The sequence below is a fragment of the Pseudopipra pipra genome, chromosome 4 (genome assembly GCF_036250125.1).
Source record: "Pseudopipra pipra isolate bDixPip1 chromosome 4, bDixPip1.hap1, whole genome shotgun sequence".
Classification (NCBI taxonomy): Eukaryota; Metazoa; Chordata; class Aves; order Passeriformes; family Pipridae; genus Pseudopipra; species Pseudopipra pipra.
In genome coordinates, this window is record NC_087552.1 from 49501077 (window position 1) to 49525737 (window position 24661).

The 24661-nt window shown below is 39.2% G+C and overlaps 1 protein-coding gene across 7 annotated transcripts in view; it reads left to right on the forward strand.

Moving 5' to 3' along the window:
* TEC (tec protein tyrosine kinase) overlaps positions 1 to 23660 on the forward strand; it is a 45754-nt gene extending 22094 nt beyond the window's left edge. For 6 of the 7 annotated variants that reach the window (XM_064652877.1, XM_064652880.1, XM_064652881.1 and 3 more), the window contains 16 exons: positions 6004 to 6105; positions 7092 to 7173; positions 8655 to 8783; positions 10062 to 10102; positions 10570 to 10751; positions 11664 to 11729; positions 13465 to 13519; positions 13682 to 13761; positions 14306 to 14439; positions 15668 to 15742; positions 16515 to 16686; positions 16851 to 17067; positions 17590 to 17654; positions 18691 to 18809; positions 19146 to 19303; positions 22575 to 23660. In XM_064652877.1, the coding sequence (XP_064508947.1) occupies positions 6004 to 6105; positions 7092 to 7173; positions 8655 to 8783; positions 10062 to 10102; positions 10570 to 10751; positions 11664 to 11729; positions 13465 to 13519; positions 13682 to 13761; positions 14306 to 14439; positions 15668 to 15742; positions 16515 to 16686; positions 16851 to 17067; positions 17590 to 17654; positions 18691 to 18809; positions 19146 to 19303; positions 22575 to 22652 (1755 nt within the window). In that variant the 3' untranslated portion in view covers positions 22653 to 23660. Of the gene's footprint in view, positions 1 to 6003; positions 6106 to 7091; positions 7174 to 7846; positions 8036 to 8654; positions 8784 to 10061; positions 10103 to 10569; positions 10752 to 11663; positions 11730 to 13464; positions 13520 to 13681; positions 13762 to 14305; positions 14440 to 15667; positions 15743 to 16514; positions 16687 to 16850; positions 17068 to 17589; positions 17655 to 18690; positions 18810 to 19145; positions 19304 to 22574 lie in introns of those variants that run through there. The other variant, XM_064652883.1, reaches the window with a different exon arrangement.
* Positions 23661 to 24661: the final 1001 nt, after the last annotated feature.

Consider the following 24661-nt stretch of genomic DNA (forward strand, 5'->3'; position numbering starts at 1 on the left):
TTAATTATTTTATATAAATGAAAGCACATTAAAATGCTTCTGATCACTTACTCTTTTTTTTAATGTAAGATTTTTTCTGAAATGAGTACATTGACAGAGCTTTTTTTGTTCCAAGTCACAGGTCATAACGATAGAGCTTTCTTAAGGAGAGAAAGATAGAGCTTGCAAGTTTGCACAATAAATTTTTTCTGTCTAGTCCTGGAAGAGGATTGTGAGTTGGCTGCTGTTTCCCACCTAGGAAACAGAAGTGGATATACACTTCCACATGAATCACACTGAAGTCCTTAGCTGTACTTACTGGAAATTTTAAGCAGGGGCAAGTGAAAACTGTTCAAGTCAGAGAAATAACTTAAAGCTATTCATGTGGGGGCAGCTTAACAGATGCATGGGAATACTCACTTGTAAAGAGCAATTCATAAAGAAACTTAAGTTGTAAAGAAATTGGTTATGTTGTACTAATGACTCCCTGTTCTCCATAACATCCAACAAAAGAAAGGTCAGAAAAATCAGACATAGGCGAAATTGAAAACATAGGTTGTAGTTGTTGAGACACAGACAAGACATGGATATTTACCTTATGACTAGAGTGGATCAGTCTTTAAGGGGTTAAGAAGGAAGTGCTGGAAGATAAATGAGAGAAGGGTAGAGAAGACGTAGTTTTAAAAGAGTGCAAAGGAGAAGCTGAGAAACTGTAATCTATGAAGATAATTTAAAGAAAAGTGCAAGAAAGACTAGGCTTGTTGAAATTACCTGGAAGATACAAAAATTGCATATCAACCAATGAAGAAACAAAAAATAATCTCAGACATTTCTGCTCTTTCTGCCATGTGGTAACAAGTCTTGTGGGTAGCAGAGAAGAAGCAGATATCCTGTGTTTTCATTCCAATAAGGGTTTTTTGACAGTGATGTATGACACATTTTCACATGTACTTCACATTAGAAATTACCTATAAAAACCTAATGTAAATCTGATTGCAGAGCACATGGGAAGCTGGTACAGTGTTGAATAAGCATTGGTGTCTTGTTTTCAGATTGAAAGCTTGTCTTGAATGGGGTGTCCTGTTCTGCATTGCAGTATTTTCTCTAGTGATTTTGTTGGAATAGAAGCTTGCTGAGTTCTCAGGTGACATAAAACTTGAAGAAACATTTTAAAAAACAAGTCTAGAAATCCAAGTGGTATGTTGGGATTAGGTGTGTGGTGGGTTTGGTTGTTTGCTTTTTTTGTTTTATAGAATGTGATTCAATGTGGACAAGTGCAAAAGGGACCAGTGTTATTTAATATCTTCATTAATGACATAGACAGAGGAATTGAGTGCACCTTCAGCAAATTTGCACATGACACCAAGCTGAGTAGTGCTGTTGACACACATCATGCCATCCAGGGGGACCTGGACAAGTTTGAGAAGTGGGCACATGGGAATCTCATGCAGTTTTACAAGAACAAGTACAACCCCCAGTACCAATACAGGCTGGGGAATGAACAGATTGAGAGCCCTGCCGAGAAGGGCTCAGGGGTGCTGGTGGATGAGAGGCTGGACACGAGCTGGCAATGTGCACTTGCAGCCCAGAAAGCCAGCTGTTTTCTGGGCTACATCAAAAGCAGATCAAGGAGGTGACTCTGCCCTGCTACTTTACTCTGGTGAGACCCCACCTGGAGAGCTGCATCCACCTCTGGAGTCCCCAAAACAAGAAAGACAGGACCTATTGGAGTGAGTCCAGAGGACAGCCACAAAGTTGATAAGAGGGATGGAGCTCTTGTCCTATGAGGAAAGGCTGAGAGAATTGGGATTGCTGAGCTTGGAAAAGAGAAGGCTTTGGGGTGACCTAATTGCAGCCTTCAGTACATGAAGGGAACTTACAGGAAAGATGAGGGCAAGGCTATTTACAAGAGCATGTAAGTGACAGGACAAGAGGGAATGGGTTCAAATTAAAAGAGAGTAGGTTTAGATTAGATATTAGGAAAAAATTCTTTACTGTGAGGGTGATGAGACACTGGAACAAGTTACCCAGGGAAGTTGTAGATGTTCCATCTCTGAAGGTGTTCAAGGCCAGGTTGGATAGGACCCTGAGCTACCTGGTCTAGTGTAAGGTGTCTCTGCCCATAGCAGGAGGGTTGGAACTAGATGATCTTCAAGGTCCCTTCCAACCTAAACCATTCTGTGATCCTTATAATCAGATGTAAGGCATTAGCTGCAGTGCTGCATCTGGTTTAGGGCAGTAAGTTTCAAGGAAGATTTGGACCTACGTGTGAGATTCAAGAATAGGAACAGTGGAAAGGATAAAGTTCCCAAAAGCCAGTGGTGAAGAGTTGGTTGAAGGGTTGGTTGGTGGAGCAGCAATTGTTGGAAGCACAGAGTGGTGATGGACAAGAATCTCCAAAGACATATAAAAACCTCTTAGCTCTGTAGTTGTGGAGTCCATCATCTGAACCTTGAGAAAGTAGATAAAGCAGCTGGTGCCTTGACTAGGTGACCTCTTGGGTCCTCTCTTGTGTTCTGGTCACTCACCTGTTGATGCCTGTGAACTTGGGTATCCTCTCTCTTTGGCTTGGGTTGTCCAAGTCTAGTGTTAGACAGCATGAAGGCTGTGTTAGGGGGGTGGCTGAATGCAAGATGTCACTTACCCAGCAGAAGGAGCAGTGGCCCTGAGAGGGGAAAAAACAGGCCAGAAATGCTACAACTAGGCTGGGCAGACTCAGAGCTCTGTGAGGACTTAGAGAAAACCAAGACGAGAAGATTTTTTTGAAAGAATCTAAAGAGATGTGCTGGTTACTTTGACAGCTGGAAAGTTGTAGGTTATTTAAGGCCTGATATGGATGGAGACCTGGCTGATTTATTGTGTCCATTACTCTTGTGTGGTTGCAGCAATGTATCATAACTGCAGTTGTGTACATTTGACTGACTGCCTCTTGGTTGCAGGAGAAGAGTAAATTATAGAAAATGCATTATAGTCATGGTTAGGAAGTTGCATCAGTTCTATGATGGATAATTAATTTTTGTGCTTTTCAGTCTCTCCAGTGCTGGTGGCTGACATCTGCTGAGCAGCCAGATGATGGTAACGGATTCTCAGTTTCTTAATTTGCAAGACAGGTGTTTTTGTGGGTTTTTTTTTGTTTGATTGTTTTTTTCCCCCTTTAAATTCTTCTCAGGAGTCAGATATTGGATCAGGTCGAGATCAGAATAGTAGTCACCTCTCGCTTTTTGTATCAATTCTGGCCATTTTGGAAAGGTAAATAAAAATATTTGATACTAGCTTCTCTTAAAATAATATTTAAAAATTAATTGAAAGGAGACACAGCGTTCTTTAACACCTCTGACACACTGGAAAATATGGGAATGGAAAATGTGGCCATCTAACACCTAGCTACAGTCATTATATTTGCATAATGAGGAATTGCTTGCCTCAAGAGTGAACTGCAGCAGTATACAGTCAGTGCTTCTTATTGCTAAATGGCAATACTATTAAAAAACCAAACAAAAAACCCCCAAAGCCCAACCTCTCCCCCCCAAAACAACAAAACAAACCCAACCAAAAACCAAAAATGAAAATACCCTCACATTTGGCTCTGGAGCCAAATATTCTGCCACAGAAGCTGTTTGTGGGCAGTGTTGACTTAGCCAGGCTTTTCGAGGTTTTGTAAAGTTGTAGAGCAGCTCCATAAAAGGAGATGTCAGTAAAGCTGTGACCTGCTATAGCTCTGAGAGCTCAAGTTCCATGGGTCACATGCTGGTGACCTCAGGATTTCCTACATGGGGGTAAGCACGGGAGAAAGAAATAATATGAACAGCAACGAAAGAGAGAAAGAGACGGCATGGGGGAGACAAATCTTGATATCTTGACAGCTGGGCTAACTTCTGCATGTTTTCATTGAGGTTTTTTTTTTTGGAAATGTAATGTTCTTTGTGTATTAACACCCCCCCACAAACACACTTTTGTGAAGGTAAGCAGCACAATATCTTCATCAGCAAAGAGGAAGAAATATTTTTATCTGATAGTGAGGGTATGGGCTTCTTAAGGTGTAAAGTTGCTGTAATTAGCAGAGGAGTAATCCTAAGTGTACGGAGGATCAGCTGTGTGACTGTACACTTATTTAACACTTAGATTTTTCTTGTCTTCCTGTATTCTTAGATTATTTCTTTTAAGGAATTGTGTAATGATATGTTTGTTCCATATCTGAAAACATACGTCTAGTGTTATGATTTCTTAATATTGCTGTTTTATATGTTTTAAAAAAATAGAAATAACTTATTCTGTTTGGATTGCATGGAACCAAGACTTAATGCCTGGACTGGCCATTCCCATTGTGAGCAAGGAGCAGGGCTTCTAAAACTGTAAATCAATTTTTTGAAGTATAGGCAAATATGTATGGCATTTTGCATTTTGTCCAGCTTTGTATAGTAGTTTCTATATAGTCACTTCCCTTTTGTTATTTTCAGCAAGCAGGTACATTAAAAAAAAACCACAACAAAACTCCAACCTTTAGTGCGACCTTGGAGCACATATTTTACCTATTTGTTATCCTTATTGGGATATAGTATTTTTATACCTTTATTACTGTTCTAACCATATTTGCTTCTATAGGCCTCCCTCTAGAGGTGTATATCTATCTTCGGAAAAGAGGTGGAGACAGCATATACGAATGTTCTGGTGAAATACTACTGTTTCTACAGTGCATCTAACCTTTTTCTACTATGTTAGCAATCTTCCACCTTCCAAAGAACACCACTTTAAAAATGTCCTTCTGCCTCCTAGAATTTGGCATTGGCAAATGGTTAGCCATTGTACTAATTGTACTAATTCTGCCTCTGTAGCAGAAGTCACTTGTTGGAAAGAGTGGTTTGGGTGGATTACTCAGGGCAGGTTCATGCCTGCACCTCTGCTTCCCAACTGGTTCAGGGCTTGAGCTCTCCCTTAATTCTGCATTTCATGTCTGCTGCTTGCCTGGGTCTAGAGCAAGGCATTTGGCTGGTAGAATAAATGTGACATAGTGATGGCATGCTAGGTGTCCTATTACAAAGGGAAATCATTTAAGTAGGGAGGAGAGAGGAATTGCAGTGGTCTCTCTAGCACTTTTCTTGAGTCATCCTTTCCTGCTCCAGTGCCTCATAGTTTTTAGTGAGTAATGCTGAGGTAAAACAGAGCTTCACTCTTGGCAATTTGAAGGCTGGTGGCCATTAATAATAAGTGTTGCTTCTGATGTAATCCGAAGCATGTCTGGAGCAGTAGATTTGTATTTAATTTCACATATGTAAGCTTTTTTTGAAAATCTATAAAATATGCAAAAAAAGAATAATCTTCTCTGATGTTAGGCCTAATTTGCTGCATTGAGTTGTGAGTCAACTTTGAGGTGGCTTAATTCAACATCTTGTGGTGAAGCAGACTGAGCCATCTTAAATCATAAAAATGTAGAAAGGGATGTCTTTGCTTTGCTTCTCCGGGCTTCTGCTAGCCTTGGTCGAAGAAGTTCCTTCAATACAGACCCCAGCTTGGCCCAGACATGTCTGTCTTCTGCTTCCTGCCTCATCAGGGACTTGTATTGCCTGTTTAGCATCCCAGTTTCTCTGGAAACTTGGTGAAACATAGCAGTAGCCACCAAATGGTGGTAGCACTTCAGCAACAGAGTCAGTGACCAGATGAGATGATGCATTGGCACCTATTTCCTTCACCAGTTTTAATCATAATTTAAAATCAGCCAAAGGGAAGCTCTTCCTTCTTCTGTACTCAAGTTATTTTTTGTAAAGAAGAGTAGATTAAGCCTATGATTACAACTGATTGGAAACTTTCTATATGAAGAAGTGGTATTTTTCACTAAGCAATTTTACTGTACTCTGCACTTTCACAAGCATAGATATTTATATCCTCTATAGAGATATTTTTCAAATGACTTCTGCAGCTAAAACAATATCAATTTTTAAATGGAAAAGAAAGCAAGAAGTCTCTGCTGAAAAGGAAATTAAATAATTGGTTATTTTTTTACTAATATTTTTTGTTTTTCTCTTCTAGAAAAAGTACAGAAAAGGATCTGTGGATATTTCAAGGATTAAATGTGTAGAAGTTGTAAAAAGTGATGGTATTATTCCCTGTCAAAATAAATATCCATTTCAGGTATGTTTCTTTTATATAAAATATATAAATTACAGTGCTCTTTTCAACAGCGCCAAGTCATTTGGATGTAACTTCCCTTAAAACTGCTGTCACTCCTAAATACTGAGCCTATTTTCTGGCTCTTTGGGACTGGTGGGAGGTAGTTCAGGATCAGTGGTTAAAACCCATCCCCAGCAAGCTCTGCTCCCCCTGCAGTCCCCTCCCTTGGGAGTTGTGCCTCATACACTTGGTCTTTTTCTTTTCCCCATCCTTTCTCCTTGAGTTTTGACTGGAAAGTCCTGGTCATCCTCCAAAACAAGTAAGCTGGCAGCCCATTTTCTGTCTTCAGTCTTCCACATTAAATTAACTTTAATTACCATTAAATTATATAGAAATAAGAAAATCAAGATAAAACTTGTTGCTTTTATTTTCATTGTGAATTGAATGGAAATAAACACAGAAAACAAATTGCTTAGAGGGCAAAAAGAAAACTAAGGTGGGTTGGATACTGTGCCTCTTTACTGTAGAAGGAATAGTTGGAGTGAGGATGAATTCCACTGCTGGAGAGGGGACTGATCCCTTTCTTCCAGAGCAATACAAGCAGTGAAATAAAAAAAAGGAAGAGTCACCCCAGGCAGTACAGAATTGCAGGGAGTTGTGAAATGGCTGGATAAAGGATGTCTGATTATTAAATAGCTATAATGATTGAATTGAGCTGTTTTTAGAAAACACATGGTGAAGAATGAACAAAGCAAAGCGTGAAGCATTTTATGGAATGCTGTCAAGATAGATACCATTACAAAATCCTTCCTTATTCTCCTGGAAGCATCATATATGAATAATAAACCTTAATAACCTTTCCCAGTTTCTGCATTTTGTGCCTCAATACACTAATCTTGCTAAATACAACAGTCATTAGTCTTATTCTGTTTCCTCTGTTTCCTGAGGCAAAAATAAGTTAATACTACAAGGTAAATGTATTTTGATTATTTCTTTCCTCCCTTCAGGTTGTATATGACGCTAATACGCTTTATATTTTTGCACCGAGCGCACAAAGCCGGGATCAGTGGGTGAAGAACCTGAAAGAAGGTAATGGGAATTGCTTATACTTAACATCTGACATAGGCAGATGCCTTTGCTTTAGCTGTCTGGATGTGTTGGAGTTAACTTGGTGCCGTGTTTTGGATTTGTGGCCAAAACAGTGTTGAAAACATACCATGTTGTAGTTGCTGCTGAGCAGTGCTTGCACAGCCTTTTTCCTTCTCTGTCCCCACAGTGAGTAGGCTGGGGGTGGGCAAGAGGCTGGGAGGTGACACAGCCAGGACAGCAGAACTGGGCTGACGGAAGGGATATTCCAGGCCATATAAAATTGTCCTCAGCAACAAAAGCTGGGGTAGAGGAAGGGATTGGGTGTTTTTGCTTCCATATTGGCCATTGCTCAGAGACTGGCTGGGCATTGGTCTGCTTGTGGGAGATGGTGAGTGATTGCCTTTTGGGGTTTTTCTTTCTTCCAGTTATTAAACTGTCTTTATCTCAAGCCACATCTCTTGCTCTTTTTATTCTTTCCCCACCCTGCTGGGTTGGGGGAGTGGGCAAGTGACTGTATGGATGCTTAGCTTCTGGCCAGCATCAACTCCCAGCAAATTATAAAAATAAAATGTTAGAGCTTCTGTTGCTTATATCCACCAATTATAATTTCTTACTAGGCCAGCTCATCGCTTGCATACACAGAGTGTGATAACAGGCACTGGGAGTATCAAACATCCAGACTGATTTGATTTTGTGAAGTCCAGCTGCAATCAGAATTTGACTCTCTGGTTTTGCACAATGAGTAAATCATCAAAAAGTTTGTCCAAGCTAGTTAATGGCATCACTCAAAAGTTTTGTTTGGATGCAGCTAGATAAGATTGAGGGCCATGTAAAATGATGTGATCTGATAAGTTCTATCACAGTGAGTAAAGCTTTATTTTCATGAGCCTCTTAATGCTCTCTTTCACCATCAGATGCTCACATTAATTACAGATGGTCTGTAAAATGATAAGAAATGATTTCTGGGCTGGGGATCACAGGTCAAGGAGTGACTTCTGAAACTCAGCAAGCCATAGCATGGGGGTAAGGAGCCTTTCAAACCAAACTCAGGAATTGTGCCATGGACTAGAGATAAATGTCAGCTATATTTCCCTCCAGAACACTGTTTGTAGAGGAATTTGAGGCTCTTGCAGCAGTAATAAAGGACCAGACAGAGCTCCCAGAGCCTTCACTGCTGCCTGAATGATTCGTATGGTGCAGATGGGCACCTGGGTCTCTTTTCATGGGTGCACCAAAACCCTGCTGTGGTATGGCTGTTGTAGGTGGGGAGTACAGCACTCCATTCTGGAGTAAAGTTATGTTATTACCCTAAAAATATCCTCTATGATTGTTGTATCACCTCCATATAAACTTGCAAGAAAGCGCTTAAGAGAAGCAATGCTAAAGTAAGGGCAAAGATATTGTAATACGTATTAAAAATTACCCTCTTGTAAACTTTTTTTTTTGGTGTCTTTCATTGTATGTTCTTTTTCTTCTTGTAGAAATAAAGAACAACAGCAATATAATGGTAAAATATCATCCTAAATTCTGGACAGAGGGAATTTATCAGTGCTGCAGACAGACAGAAAAATTAGCTCCTGGCTGTGAAAAATACAATCTTTTTGAAAACAGTAAGTACATGTGTCTTCATATGAAGTTGCTCTGGCATATTTTTCTGCTTTTTTATATGATACTGTCATCACCCCTGAATGACCTGGATATTAGTCAAATTTATAGAGCAGATTCAATCATTGATACTGTGCATAAAGTAAGTCAAAATGTTTGTTTCCTTTCCAAGTATTTTGTATAAAATAGAAAGACCAGCAAAATGTCCTTGCCAAAAAAAAAATGTTTACAGAAAGTTGAAAGGAATCATTGAGGTTGCATTTCACTTGATTTGTTTCTCCCATTTCAAACTTATTTGACCAAGTGTTTGTCTCAGACTGAGGATAAAACCTGATGGTAGAAAAGATTCAACCAGAAATCTTGTCAGCTCTTCAGTTATTTATTAAAACCTCTATTAACCCATGTGAAAGAATAATACCTGTATTACATTCAGCATTACTACACCAGGCTAAAAACAGTACAAGAAGGTTTAATGTTTTTACAGACACAGGACTGAATTTTCTCAGAGATTTGTAAATGTCCCAGTATTAACTGGGATGAGCTGTGACTTCTGTAGGCATGTGCATCTTCCAGCATCCAAATTGCAGATTCTGCTTATTCAACAGTGGATGCTCCTGCATGCACTGCTGTAGCACTGCAATATTGTCCTACAAAGGATATAGTTATTATTTTGTCCTTGGTTTAAGGAAAATTCCATAGTAGGAAAAGAAATGGAGCCATTGCTTATCTCCCATTTAAATCAGTGGCACTCAATGATTTCTTATGTCAGTGCCTTAAATGGTAGTGGGTGGGGACCTGTGGATTTAGTTGCAGTAAAAGACTAAAGAATAAACAGTGGCTCATGGCTGTTCTTATTCAGCAAAATGTAAAGCATGACATACAGCTCAACCTTGTATTTGCTGAAAAAAAGCAGTGCAGGAGAAAAATACTTCTGGATCAGAGAGATGTAATAAAAAAATACATACAATTGTTATGCCTTGTTTAGCAAAGCAGGGGTCAGGGGCATAGAAGAGCAGTTCAGGGCTCTCTGTGGCATTCTGTGGTGTGGCACAGACTTTGCTGAATCTGTGGTGAATGCAACCTGCTGGCTCATTTAGGATGTTTTTACAAGAATATTTAATCATTTTTCCTCTTGCTTAATTGGAGTTGTCTTTGCTTTTCTAAGCCATCCTGGAGGCTTGTTGAGGTATTAAAACCTTATCTGAAATTTAAACCTTTTACTTAATTTTTAAATTTATAGCTAAATGGATAGACATAAATCCTCTTCTGTGCTTTGTTTCTAGATGTAATGAGATTGTCCTCTCCAATGCCAGAAAAAAGTGTGGTAGGTAGAGTCTTTAAAATATTGAATAGATAATTGCTGCTTTTTGAAACAGTGCTTAAATTTCTTGAGATTCTTTCCATATCCTGGAGCAAAGGTCTCTTTCTGTACACATCAGTGGGCATCATGCTCTGTCACAGGGTGAAAAAAATCCCATTGAAATTTAGCTGTATCTATTAGCTGTGTCTGTACTTCTGGTGGAAGATGTGGCCAAAAAGCAAATGCCAGCCAGCTTTGCCCTTTACTGGCATCTGCGGAGCTGCAGCACGAACCAGCCCCATGGGTACCACCCCCCTGTGTGATTTACTGCCATGCATCCAGCTGCCTCCTTGGGCCACCACAGCTCCCCCCTGGGACAACTCAGGAATATCCCAGCTTTTGCCTCCAGGATGCACTGGTGTGATGGTAAAGGTGGGTGGGGTGAAAAAATGGAGCAGATTGGGATGATAATAATGTTGTGTTGTTTTCAGCGAAGGCCTCCACCACCTGTTCCTCCAGTTGAAGAAAATGGCAATGAAGAGGAGGAGATAGTGGTAGCAATGTATGACTTTGAGCCTACAGAACATCATGATTTAAGATTAGAGAAAGGTGAAGAATATACAGTGATTGAGAAGAACGACATTCATTGGTGGAGGGCGAGAGACAAATATGGGTAAACACGAGTTCCTTATTTTTTTTATAAAGTTCATAAGGCTATTTCCGTGTTGTAGTAGTTCATATTGACTATATGTCATCAAATAACTGCACTTTGGACCCCAGCCCTGAAATCTCATCCATATATTCTCACACAGAAACCAATTTTAAAAAGTGCGGTACTCGATAGGTTTTGGGGCCTGTGTGCAAAGACGGTTGCAGAACTGGATGCTTTTCCAGTTATGTTTTCTATCTGACTTCATGGTTTCCCAATTAAGGCACCAACCATCCTGTAAAACCTTGCTAGACTGGTACAGTACTCCCGCTTCCCTGAGGAGCATCTCATTAGGGAGCAATACGGTTAACACTCTGCTCAGCAGGCTCCGACTTCCAGACTTGAATAATCATCATAGTTTTATTTAATAGCTGTATCTTTAGAGGCAATCTTTGAATGAGTTGAGAGTTACAATTGTAATGACTACAACTTTACATTCCCTGAATTAAAATTTTTCCCTGTGGTTTTAAAGATGAAAGTTTTCATGCTTCAATATGTATCAGGTTCCTGTTGCCTTATGGTACAGGTAATTATGAGTTATCAGCCTGTGGCAGGCTCCAAAACTTATTTCCCGTGACTGATTGGGACTTCTGAGTGCAGATGTGACAGAGCAGCAGAGGGTTACTCTCCTTCACCCTTTCTGCTGGTTTTGTTGGACACTTCTGCTTCCCATGTCACTTCTCCCAGGGTGCTGAAAGTGAATGTGGAAATGCTGCTGTGGAAAATTAGTTCCTGCATAATCAGTAGTAGAGTGGGTGGGTCAGTAGTATATAAATTGTATTGAGAGACCTCTGGTAATTAGCAGAATGAAACACTGTCTTGTAGGCATGCAATTTTACATTTTTTCACTCAGATTATGTATCATATATCTTTTAGAAAACAAGGATATATTCCAAGCAACTATGTAACAGAAAAGAAGTCCAACAACCTTGATCAATATGAGTAAGTGAATATTTGCATTAAAATTTGGAATGTCATAAAATCAAACCCATGCTTCAAGAATGACAATGTATTTTTAACATTTTGGAAGCAATTGTTTACATATGATAGAACTTAGAGGTTAAACAATTGAAATAGGCATTTTTTTTGAGATTCTCCTCATTGATTATGTTGTGATTTTTAATGTAAGATCAAGTCAATGAGATGGCCATCAGGCATGTAGTACTTAGGCTATCACTGTTAAAGCAAAGAAAGCCCTCCTAATTCTCTGGTAGACAAAGGAAAACTTTAAAGGAAATTCACCCATCATAACTGTGCTGAATGTTGTTTTAATATTAAAGTGACATCTCTATCCAAAGTCTGTGGCAGTAAGATAGTAGAGCAGAAAACAGTGGAAATCATTCAAAGTAAACATAACAGATTTTGGAAGGCAGCTCGAATTTTCAAGAAAATACGTAATTCAGTGCATTTTAAGTCTCAGTGTATGTACTTAACAGCTATAGATGTCTAGCTTTTAAAAAAAAATGCTTTTCCCCATTAATATTTAATCATGGAACACTTACTTAAGAACGTCTGGATAAAATTTAACACCAAAGTATCCGAGCCTGTTATTCTTGATATTCAAATATCAGTACAGCATAAACTGTTGTGCCTGAGAACTTACAACATATTTAATAACTTGTAGATAAAATGGAGCTCTAAGAAAATAATAATTAAAACCAGTTTAGAAAACTACATTAGTAGCTCCAAAACTCTACTCTCAGCTACATATGGCTCCTACTCCTGTGTTTTGACAGAAGGTGAAATTTTGTCTGGGATTTTGCCCTCAGCTTCACTAGAGGGAATTCTTTGTTGCTTTCTCATCTTAGAGGCTCTTGATAAGACCTCTGCTCTGCTCTAGGCTGGGCTTCAGGGCTAGCAGAAAGGGAAGGAAGGAACTGAGCTGCCTTATCTGGTCCAACCACTTTGTGCTTTTACCAACTTGGGGCCGTAGTTCTGAGTCACTGCGCAATCCAGGGAGCATTACTCCAGGTCATCTACCAACTGCAAGAAACCACTATCTCCGGAACAGGCAGAATCTGATTAAAGGCTGCTGTGCCACTTCCCTGCTTGGTTGCCACCATGACAGCATAGCTCAAAACGGTTGCACCACACCATTTGCGAGCTGCCTGTTTTTCCTTTTTTTAATGTTCTCTGTGACTGACTGACATGTTGGTGCTTCTGTGGCTGCTTTAACCTGCCCATTCAGCACAGAGCTCAGGGATGTGTAACTGTGACACTTAATTTCAGCCTCCTCTTTGCTAGGTGGGTTCTCCCTGGAAGCCCACAACCATGGAGTTATTGAATGACATAGCAGTCTAGCAGCCAACTCCACAGGTGGCTTGACCAGTGTGCAGGCAGCTGCTTCCTCAGGGCTGCCAACCTGCCCTCAGATTGCTGTTCACAGCAACTGCCATCAGCCTGTGAATGTTTAAAAAATGTTTTTTCTGAAAATGTGTATCAGTTACCTGAGTTTTGTTGGCTTCTGTGGGATCTCTCTGGATTTGTTTCAGGGCATTCGTATGGGATAACTGCACAGTGTAATAGACACTGATTTTTACACATTGTCAAAGGTTGAATTCTTGATCTTCATTAATTATAAAACTACTGAATCTGTAGCTTCATAATACTTTGCTAGAAGCTTTTTACGTAAATCATGCACCTTGGAGAAGTTTTATTTACTGATGTTGTGTTGCAGGTGGTACAGCCGAAACCTGAACAGAAGCAAGGCAGAACAGCTCCTCAGAAATGAGGTGAGCACAGCAGCCTTGCAGTATCAGCTGTGTGTTTTGCTTCAAGTAGCTTCTTTTGTTAAAGCAGAGGCTTATTTTGGCAAGTGCATATCCTAGAACAAGTAAAAAAGTCATGTAGCTTAAAAGCAGTTTTACAAAACCGTCAATGTGCATGTGTTTCAGGATAAAGAAGGTGGTTTTGTGGTGAGAGACTCCAGTCAGCCTGGCCTGTATACAGTTTCCCTTTATACAAAATTTGGAGGGTGAGTTTCTGTTCTGCTCTGCATACCTTGTCTTGCCCGAATCTATTTGTATCTGTATCTAAATCCATTGGATGGGGGAAAGCCCAGGAAAGAACTCAATAAAGAAACAAGGGCTGATGTGATAGAAAAGATGGGTGATTAAAATGAAATTCTCAACTCCATGGTTAGGCCACATTTGGTTTAAACCAGAGGAGACCTAAACCCCTACCCAGAGAAGGAAATTTTTCTCTCTCACCCCATTTGGTCTTTTCCCTCCTTCCAGCCTGTGTTTGTGTCAGGTGTGTGAGCTGGACTGGGGAGCTTGCTGGGCTGAAAATTAACCTATTCTGGGTTAATCTTCAACTTGGTTTGAGCACTGAGATGAGGGCGAGTCACCAGTGCTTGGGATGTTTGACATTCAAGCTGTTCTGAAAGTGTGTGACACCGGGCATCTCTGTGGGCCCAAAAAAGTTTCGTTTTCCTAGTCAATGCACTCCTCTTAAAAAGGTCACAACAAATGGCAATGTATTATTATTAATTTATATTATTGTTATTATTTTTCCAGGGAAGGCTCATCAGGAGTAAGACACTATCATATAAAAGAAACAGTAACATCACCAAAGCAGTACTACCTGGCAGAAAAACATCTCTTTAACTCCATTCCAGACATAATTGAGTATCATCAACATAATGCAGCAGGTAGATGGACTGGATTTTTCTGCCACTTGATTTGAAAAGGAGAGTGAGGCATTTTAGGGTTTTAATGAAAATTTTTAGGTTTTTGTAGATCCTTCTTTTCAAGGGAAGTCATGGAACACTGCATTTTCACATTATTTCAATGCAGACAATCATTTGAAAGGTTTTATATAAAGGGGTGTGTGTGTGTGTATATATATATATATATATATAAAATGTATAGATATGTTACTGTCCCCAGAGTAACAGAAGAAATACTGTATCAAGTCAGGAATTATTCACTTAGCCCCATATAGTGCCTTTATCAGCTCCCTGTAACCCACAGCAGATGGACAGGGATGGTACTTCCCCAAAATACTCTCCAGGCACTAGATTTTTACCTGCTGACTGCTGCCACTTAGAATGATCTAACCTTCCTATATAGCAAATAGATGGGGAGAACAGTAACGTGTTGTTCAAGAAATCCCTATTTCACTTCAGATCTATAGCTGATGGCTGGTGCTGGTGTTTGCCCACTGTATAATAGAAGAGTTTAGGAATTGAGTTCAAGGCACATATACTGATACAGTATTTTTTTTTCAAGTCCAGTCTGTGCATAAATTTTCCTTATAACCTATGGTTTCCAGATCTTTACATCAAACTCTGATGACCCAGCATTTCCTGGTGATATTCTGGAAAATGCCTTTCTGAAAAATACACCACAAAAACACAAGCCCACTTTTCATTTATTATAAATTATTTTTCTACATATTTTTAATTGCTTCATTCCTTTTGTCGTATCAAGTTTTGAAAATATATTTATGAGAATATATTCAGCTAATTCAACATGCGACATATAAAATCCCTATGTGAAACATGTGGGATTCATATGTCTGAAAGAGAAATGATCAAGTAACATTGTGCATTTTAGATAATCTTTCTGATTTGCTTTATGAAAGGAGTTCTCAGCCTTTTTTGGTGCCAGCATAACTGTAAAGCACAAATATGTATGCATATATCCATATCCATCTCTCACCAGTAAAGAAGATGCAACAAGTTAGATGTAGTGAGGGCTTGTGTAATTCTCACAGCCACTTAGAATCAAGACAATGCAATAACAGAAAATACGGTCAAAGCTGTATATAACAATAAGCTGACTGTTAATCAGTGTTGGAGTCTGCAGTGAACAAGTGGCTGAGTTGCTGCCTGGCACTATTTCAGAAGTAAACTGTGTCTTATCATTGAACCTCAGGTCTTGTTACCAGGCTGCGTTACCCAGTGACCCCAAAGAAGACGACAGCACCAACAACGGCAGGATTCAGCTATGGTGATTGCGTGTTGTATTCACCTACACATATTTTTTTCTAATGATTTTATGTTAAGAGTTTCTGTGATTTTATGTTAAGATGCTAAAATATTTTCTAAACATTTTGAAAAGGTCCAATTCTTGTACTGTGATTGGCTATACTAACTTATACTGGTCCAGGTGTATCTTTGAGCCCTTGCATGGAGTATCAGTATGCAAAGGCAGCACAGCTGGTTGTAGGTGTGTGGTGCCAAGGGGAGCAGTGAGGAGAGGCAGAGCGTGTCACTGGTGCTCCAGGGGAATTCGGTAATTTCCTCCATGCTTTTGTGGATACCTTGAGCTCTGTCTGATTAAAGAGTTGTGCCTTTACTTCCTTCATTAGCCTCCAGGCTTCTGACTCCATCTTGGACCTTTGATCTTTGTGGAGGGGTTAATTTTTTAAAATGTAAGTTTGCAATAAGCTCTTTTTAAATGTGCCACATCAGATGTGAGCAGCTTCTACACTTTGGCACAATTTTCTATGGTGGCAGTTTGTTGAAATCGACTGAAAATATCAGAATGTAATTGCTGGCCTCGGGAAAGTTTGAATTTTGACTTCTGTGTTGGTCAGAAGTTGCTTAAATGTCATGTCTACCTAAAAGTTTGTTTGTTTTGTGAGGTATAGGAGTGTTTGGTTTTCAAGTTAATTCTAACATGTTCTCCCTAAAATCCTTAATTTGCTGTTAATCCAGTTTCCCTTTCCTCTTCCTTATCACCTACCAGTTCCTTAGCTGTTCCTTGGTTTTTTTAATAGAAAAATGGGAAATTAATCCCTCGGAACTGACTTTCATGAGAGAACTGGGGAGTGGTCTGTTCGGAGTCGTGCGCCTTGGGAAATGGAGGGCACAGTATAAAGTGGCCATCAAGGCAATACGGGAAGGGGCAATGTACGAAGAGGATTTCATTGAAGAAGCTAAAGTAATGATGTGAGTTGTGTGCTTGGCTCTTTTATTTCCAGTTCTAGGTCTCTGATGCCAGATACTGATTATAAATAAAACACTTGGGGTAGGTGGTATTTTTGCAGTTTTGTGGGGTGGAGAGCTAGCACTGTGTGGAGGAAGTAATAATGACATGATCTCAATCTTTTCAGGAAGTTAACACATCCTAAATTAGTTCAGCTGTATGGTGTGTGCACACAACAGAGACCCATTTACATCGTGACTGAGTTCATGGAGCATGGCTGCCTTCTCAATTACCTGAGACAAAAACGGGGAGTTTTGAGTAAAGACATCCTGCTCACTATGTGCCAAGATGTATGTGAGGGAATGGAGTACTTGGAGAGAAACAGCTTTATCCACAGAGACCTGGTAACATCACATTAAGCAATATACTCCTCTTTGAAATTTTTATTTTTGAACTTTACTATTCCTTTTTGAAACAGCCTGTTTGTAAACAACTACTTTTGTTCTTGCAGAAAGTTCTAAGTGGCTGAAGTTGGCTCTTTAGGGTCTAAGCAAGTCTCTAAAACTGCTCTGTGCAGAAAATGATGACACATTTTTCTCTCCCAAGAAAATGGAATAAAATCTGTCTGAAATTTTTATAAAGACTTAGTAGGTATTTGTGCTAATGTTATAGCCTCTGTTCTGTATTGATGCCATTTTCACCACTCATGAATCCCTTGAGGCAATAATTTTTTTTCTGGTGATTTTTTACAAAATGGTCTAGTTGTCAAAATAGTACTATCAAGTGGAGATGCACATGTAGTTTTTATAATGAAAATACACCACTGAACTCGGTAAATGTGTGAACTGCAGTGAGGACAAATATTGTTGTAATTTGTCTGCAAAAGACTGTAAGTTTTCATCCCACTCTAACCATTCCCTTTGCAGGCTGCCAGGAACTGCTTAGTGAGTGACTCAGGAGTGGTCAAAGTGTCAGATTTTGGAATGACAAGGTATGTCTGAGTGTGCCAACATATTTATGGGAATTTGGAAAAATTCACCTAATCCTTGTATTTAGCCCAATGGCAACATAGGCTGAGCAAAATTACTTGCAAAAATGATTTTTTTGACCTCTCTAGGGAACAACCTTTGGTGTTTTTTTTTCTTTTTCCCAATGTCTTTAAAGCTTGTTTTTTAGGTGATCATGCGCTGATTTCCCTACTCATTTTAAAAAAGGCATATTAGAGCTTTTATCAAACTTACAGCAGAAATAATGGTTAATCTGCATTTTGGTAAATAAATATTAGTAAGAGGCTATTGGGGTAGATCCTCTTGGGGTAGATGGTTCAGAGTTGCATTGTGCTAGCTGAAGGGCTGGGAGGTGCTGAGATCTGGAGGGGAGGCTAATTTCCTGCCCTTATTGGCACCGGTGAGGGTGATGTGGGTGAGGCAGTGGTGGGGAGCACTCTTCCAAGAAAGGTGTTAAAGCACCATGGTTTGACCATGCTCTTGGCTTTTGCCACCTCTCTGTGGTGCCGACCTTGCAAGTCCCCTGACATCTGAACTCACACTGGCTGACGAAAAAAAGAAAAAGAAATTTCTGCTTCTGCCTCATTTTCTCTCGTAATACAGATGTTTAAATTGCAGGCAGCTTAGACCTGTGTAGCTAATAAATCACAAGAAAGGATTCTGAGGTAATATGAAAAATGAACTGTGTCTTGACTTAAGCCTTAGTACTGCCCCAGGGAAGCTATTTTTATCGTGTGATGCTAACAGTCATGGCCATTAGGTGGCAATGTGAGCTTCTAATATTCCAATCCAAAACTAAATTATAATTTCACAGAGCCACAGAATATTCTGAATTGGAAGGGATTCAGACAGGGATCATCGACTCCAGCTCTGAAGTGAATGGCCTGTAGGGGGATTGAACCCCTCACCTTGGTATTATTAGCACCATGCTCTAAGCAGTTGAGCTCATCTCAGGGTTTTTTGCAGATTTGGAGGCTGACTGAAGGATATGTCTGCCTTTTTCTTTTTTTTTTTTTTTAGGTATGTCCTTGATGACCAATACACAAGCTCTTCAGGGGCTAAATTTCCTGTGAAATGGTGCCCCCCAGAAGTTTTTAATTACAGCCGATTCAGCAGCAAGTCAGATGTCTGGTCGTTTGGTAAGAAATGTTTCATCATGGAGAGAAAGCACTAGTTTTATATTTTATCTATAGCCGTTAAACTCCAGTTATTGGGAAGGAATCAGACAACTGAGAAGAAGCTGAGAGAAACCATTTGCTATGGTTTTACGATCAGATAAAGTTCCACAGACACCTTTAGTACTGTTATTTATTAAAAACCATGCTACTAGAATAAGGCATTTTCAGTGATGACAGATGTGAACAGTTTCTAGAATATGGATCTCAAACTTTTTATCTATCAGAAATCCTAAGTCCAGGGCTCAAAATATACACATATGTTTAAGACTTTTCTTATTTTCTTTAATTTTTTTCCAGGTGTTTTAATGTGGGAAGTATTTACAGAAGGAAAAATGCCCTTTGAAAAAAGCTCCAACTATGAAGTGGTAACAATGGTTAGCCAAGGACATCGTTTGTATCGGCCCAAACTAGCCTGTAAGCCGGTGTATGAAATGATGATGATGTGCTGGCAGGAGGTATATACTTTTTGATTTTTTTGTCTTTGAATTGAAATAAAGGTCAATCTAGCAACAGTAGTTAATCTTCTCTAAAGCAGCATTCTGAGTGTATCCAGCTCTCTGAGCTGTTCATGTGTTTATTCATAAGACAAAGATCTCCTCCTGGTTTGCAGATGAACTAGAACTGTGATAAGAAAAAACACTGAAGACATTTTTATGAAATAAATGAACTGTCAGATTAAGTATGCAAAGGCATTTAGTAACAAAATTAAATAATTGCTAAATCTATGCTGATTGCAATTATATCTGCATTCAAATAGTGGTACCAAAAAAAGTAAGGTCAGAAAGGCCCAGAGGTGGAGAATCTGATTTTGTATTGCCTCAGTTTATTAGTCATTACAGAACCAAGTTAGAATGACTGAAAATATTTTTAAAGGAATACTTCATTACCTGATTATGAATTCTGTAGGAAGTAAAGATTAACTTGCAGTTGAATGTAAATACAAATTCCAACGTTTATAAGGAAAGATAAAAATATACTCTACTATTAATTTTCCTAACCCAGAAAGATACTGAATGTACAATTTTCACAGAAGTCAAAGGGGCAGCTAACTCAAATTTAATACTTTAGAAACTAAATTAGAATGGAACAACTTTTGTAGTATTGAAACAGAAAATCTCTAAGAAGATAGGTGCATTTAATGGGCTGTCTCTATTTTTGAGAGAGTAATCAAGGAAACCAAGAGTGTAGAGAGCTACATAATTCAACAAAGGCAAGTGCAGGGTTGTGCACCTGAGGAAAAATAACTCCATGCATGAGTACAGCTTGGGGGCTGAATTGCTGGAAAGCAGCTCTGCAGAGAAGGACCTAGGTGTCCTGGTGGACAACAAGCTGTCCATGAGCCAGCAGTGGCCCTTGCAGCCAAGAAGGCCAGTGGGATTGTGGGGTACATTCAGAAGGGTATTGCCAGCAGGTTAAGGGAGGTGATCCTACCCCTCTACTCAGCCCTGGTGAGGCTACATCTGGAGTGCTGTGTCCAGTTCTGGGCTCCTCAAGGCAAGAGAGACGTGGAGCTCCTGGAGCAGGTCCAGTGGACTGTGACAAAGATGATTAAGAGACTGGTGCATCTCTTTTAAAAGGAAAGGCTGAGGGAGCTGGGACTGTTCACTCTTGAGAAGAGACATCAGAGGGGACCTCATCAATGTCTATAAGTATCTGAAAGGAGGATACCAAGAGGATGGAGCCAGACTCTGGTCAGTGGTGCCAAGCAAAAGGGCAAGAGGCAGTGAACAGAAACTGGTGCACAGGAACTTCCACCTGAATATGAGGAAGAACAACTTTACTGTGTGGGTGACCGTGCACTGGAAGAGATTCCCCAGAGAGGTTGCAGAGTCTCCCTCACTGGAGATATTCAAGAGCCATCTGGACACAATCCTGCGCAATGTGCTCTAGGATGGCCCTGCTTGAGCAGGGAGGTTGGATCATAAGACCCTACTGTGGTCTCTTCCAACCTTATCCATTCTGTGATTTATTTCCAGTTAGTCCTTGCCACAGGGTCAGCTGTGGAAAAAATGCTCTTTTCAAATAATCAAGATGACATACTCTCTGACACTTGTCTTGGAGAAGAAGGTGCTGGAATAGAGAGCAATTACTTACCATACCAACTGGTGGAGATCTAAAACTTACAAACCAGTTGGTTTACACAGCAAAAAATACATTAAAAGCAACAGTGCCCTAGAGAGTTGTGGAATGACAGACATGTCTGTGATTCAAAAAAGCATTACATTTTGTTTGTACTTGGTAACCAGCTTGAAATGGAATAATAAATTACTAGCAAAACAATGATAATTTATTGCTAATGCTTTTATTATTATTGTTAATGCTCTTTGAATGTATTTATAGGACTTATATGAACATCCACAAATTGGTTGAAAATTTGTTCATTTCAGAAAGGGTTATTAACATTAAAATCTAAGCAGTGATTATGTGGGACAGAAAGGATCTTTGCAAATCACCAACAGAGCACAAGTAATGGCAAGATTCTGTCAATCTTTCTTATGAAATATGACTAACTGTAGGTACCTCAGTCCTCATTTAATAAATTTATTAATGGTTTGTAGACTGAAATGAATACTCAGGCTTTAAAATTCATCAGGTGATACAAATCTAAATGTAACTAAATGGAGGAAAAGTGCAAGCTATCCAGGCCCTCAGGAGATGTGAAATTAACTGTGTCAGGGAGGTCAGCTTCTAGGATTGTGGCAATACACTGAGGTAATCTCTTCGCTGACTGCAGGAGCAGCCAGACAGGCTAACTGGATGATGAAAGAAGAAGAATAAAATACTAAAGCAAACATTGTGGTCCAAGCTATCAAGCCATGCCAGATGTTTCTTTATCAGCACATGTGCATGTGACTGCTTTCGGTCACAAAGAACAATCATGCCTCAAGCGGCTTTCCAGCTTGACCTTGTCTTTCTTTTCACACACACTAATCTTAGCTCTGGCTGGTTCAGGACCATAATATTTTTGCTTTAGTATTTTATTCTTCTTCTTTTATCATCCAGCTGGCCACTGTTGTCTGTCTAGCTGCTCCTGAAGTCAGCAAAGAGATTACCTCAGTGAATTGCCACAATCCTAGAATCATAGAACCATTTAGCTTGAAAAAGAGCACCAAGTCCAACCATTAACTCAGAACTGCCAAGTCCACCATTAAACCATGTCCGTAAGTGCTACATCTACATGTCTTTTAAATACTTCCAGGGATGGTGATTCAATATTTAAATAAACAAAACAAACAGGATGATAAAACACACTGAGGAACTGTATGGAAAATAGAGTAAATGAAAGATACTTTTGTGTAAGTCTGTGACACGGTCTCATTTCGGAGGTCTAAAAATAAAATTGATGTAAATGAGGCATCAGAGAATGACACTCAAAGTTCTTAGGAGCATAAAAAACTTGCATAGAGAAAGATTAGAGCTGTTCATTGGGGGAAGGTGGGGATGGGGAACAAAAATTAAAAAGGTGTAGAACTATGCAAAATAATAAACTATATGAAGAGTAGTCCAGCAAGACCTATTTATGCTTTTTCAAAGCATAAAGAAAAGGTGTTGCTTACTGAGATTAGGTGGCAGATCCAAAATCCAGACAAGGAAATATTTTTGCATTTCATATCTAATGAAATGGTAAATTCATTGCCACAGAATGATATCATGACCAATATTCTATCAAAATCAACAAAACTTTTTTGATTTCTGATCACAGCTGTGCATGCTTTTTATTTTTAGAAACCAGAGGGACGCCCGACTTTTGAAGAGTTGCTTCGTGCGATCATTGAGATTGCAGAGGGGGAAGATGCTTTCTGAAGAAAGACAACAGCAGCATAAGGACAGAAAAAAACCACTTTCCAGAGATGGGGCTACATAATTTCTTTTAAAGAGCTTGATCCTGTAAGCTGCTGGGTGTCGCTAAACAATGTGGGGAACCTGTAACATCTAATCCACTCAAGCACAAAGGAGAGTTTTACATGATGTTGGGAAATGAGCACAGTGTCTTCAGCAATATTAACAATCTCTATATTTTCTCTGAAAAGTCAGCATTGCTTAGCTGGCAAGTTGAACTCTTCATGGAGGGAGACAATGTGACCAAAGGTCAGGAGCCTCACTTGCATTTAGTGGGTAGGTTTCATGTACATACAGTCCACGTTTCTGAGTTTCTCTTTACACAGACAGTAGTATTAGTAGTGATTTGCATGCTTAAAAATGGAAGGTATCCATAAATTACTATTTACTGACATTGAAAAATTTCCAGAGATTCTCCAGAAACATTATTTTTCTCAGTTGATGGGTGTTTTATAGCACATCAAGAAGATAAAACATGTCTCTTTCATTTGCACATAGTAGGTTGTTGCCAGCACAGTCTTCAGTTTAGTGTAACACTCTAAAAGCCTTGCTTCAGAACTGAGCCGTGATATTCCAAAGTCATTCTAAGCTGTTTGGTGAACCAGAGACCTCCCATGGTTAGTCTTGATGTCACTAATGAAAACTAAGTCCAAGACTCAGCACAACTGGCTGTCAGTGTACCATAGTACCAAGTTTTGAATTAATTATAAAATAATTTATATGCTGTATGTAATGTAAATATATAAATTCAATGCATTTATTTATATAAAGTGGGGGGGGTTGTCTTGAAATTTGACCTACCCTCACTTGAATACACAACTCTATATGTGGGATTGTAAATGAAACAAAGTAAATTTTCAAGTGTGTTTAAGGAGAACTCTTCTGTCATCTGTACATAGAGTGATCTAACCCTTCTGTTCATAACAAAAAAATGTCATACTACACATGTAAATAAACTGAATGTTAACTATTGTTTGGGACCAATTAATTTGTAGCAAATAATTTACTGTCAGTACATCATAAGTCAAACTAATTTTTCACATGATTATAGTGTTATGATAATCCATGTATGTGTATATTTCTCTGTGTATACACACTCTATACTAAATACATAAATGGTAGAATGGATATATATTTAAATTAATTTGGCCATAGTGAAATGTTAAGTGCAGAAATGCCTGAACTTTCTTTAGAAGTTACCTGCCATGTCCCCTCTGCTAGAAGCCAGTGTCTCCACAGCCTTGCTGAAGCCTGTTTCAGTTAATCTGACTTTGTGCAAGTGGATATGAGGAGTATTTACACTCCAGTTTTGCTGTAGCTACCTCCTGAGTAGCTTTATTACACTTTCTTTTTCTTTTGCTACTTCTACTCTTGTGCCATGTATAATAGGAAATATATTGCACAAAACCTTTGTAATTTCTTTTGCAAGTAATCAGAGAGGAGTATGGTGGACTTTATTTCCAATTGAATTATTAAAGGTAACTATAGTTAGCTTAATGCATTCTATCATTTTTGCATTTGAGTATTTCTGTAATCAGTTTTGGAAATGCTTAAATCCCTCCACTGCTTTGCCTAAACCTTTATGTTCAGAAGGAGGAAGCCTCCTCTCTCTTGGAAGAAGTGCTTTCTTTTTCTCACAGTATTCCATTGAAAAGTTACAGACTGTCAGAAAAGGTTTAAATGCCTATCTCTTTTTTCTTAATGACAAAGTCTCAGAAGATTATTCCAACTATGCAGTCCAATCTGTCAAATTTTTGAGTCCAAGCCATTCCCCAATCAATATCAACAGCATGTATTGTTAAGAGGGAAAATCTAGGGGTTTCTACATGTAGTAGAAAAAATGATGTGGAACATTTAATGTAAGCCAAGCTCATCTTTCCTTTCCTAACTACTCCTTTGAACCCCACTTTCACCATGGAGATCCTGCAAAGTATGGTGTTGCCAACACTTTCAACAATACATCATGAAGAATT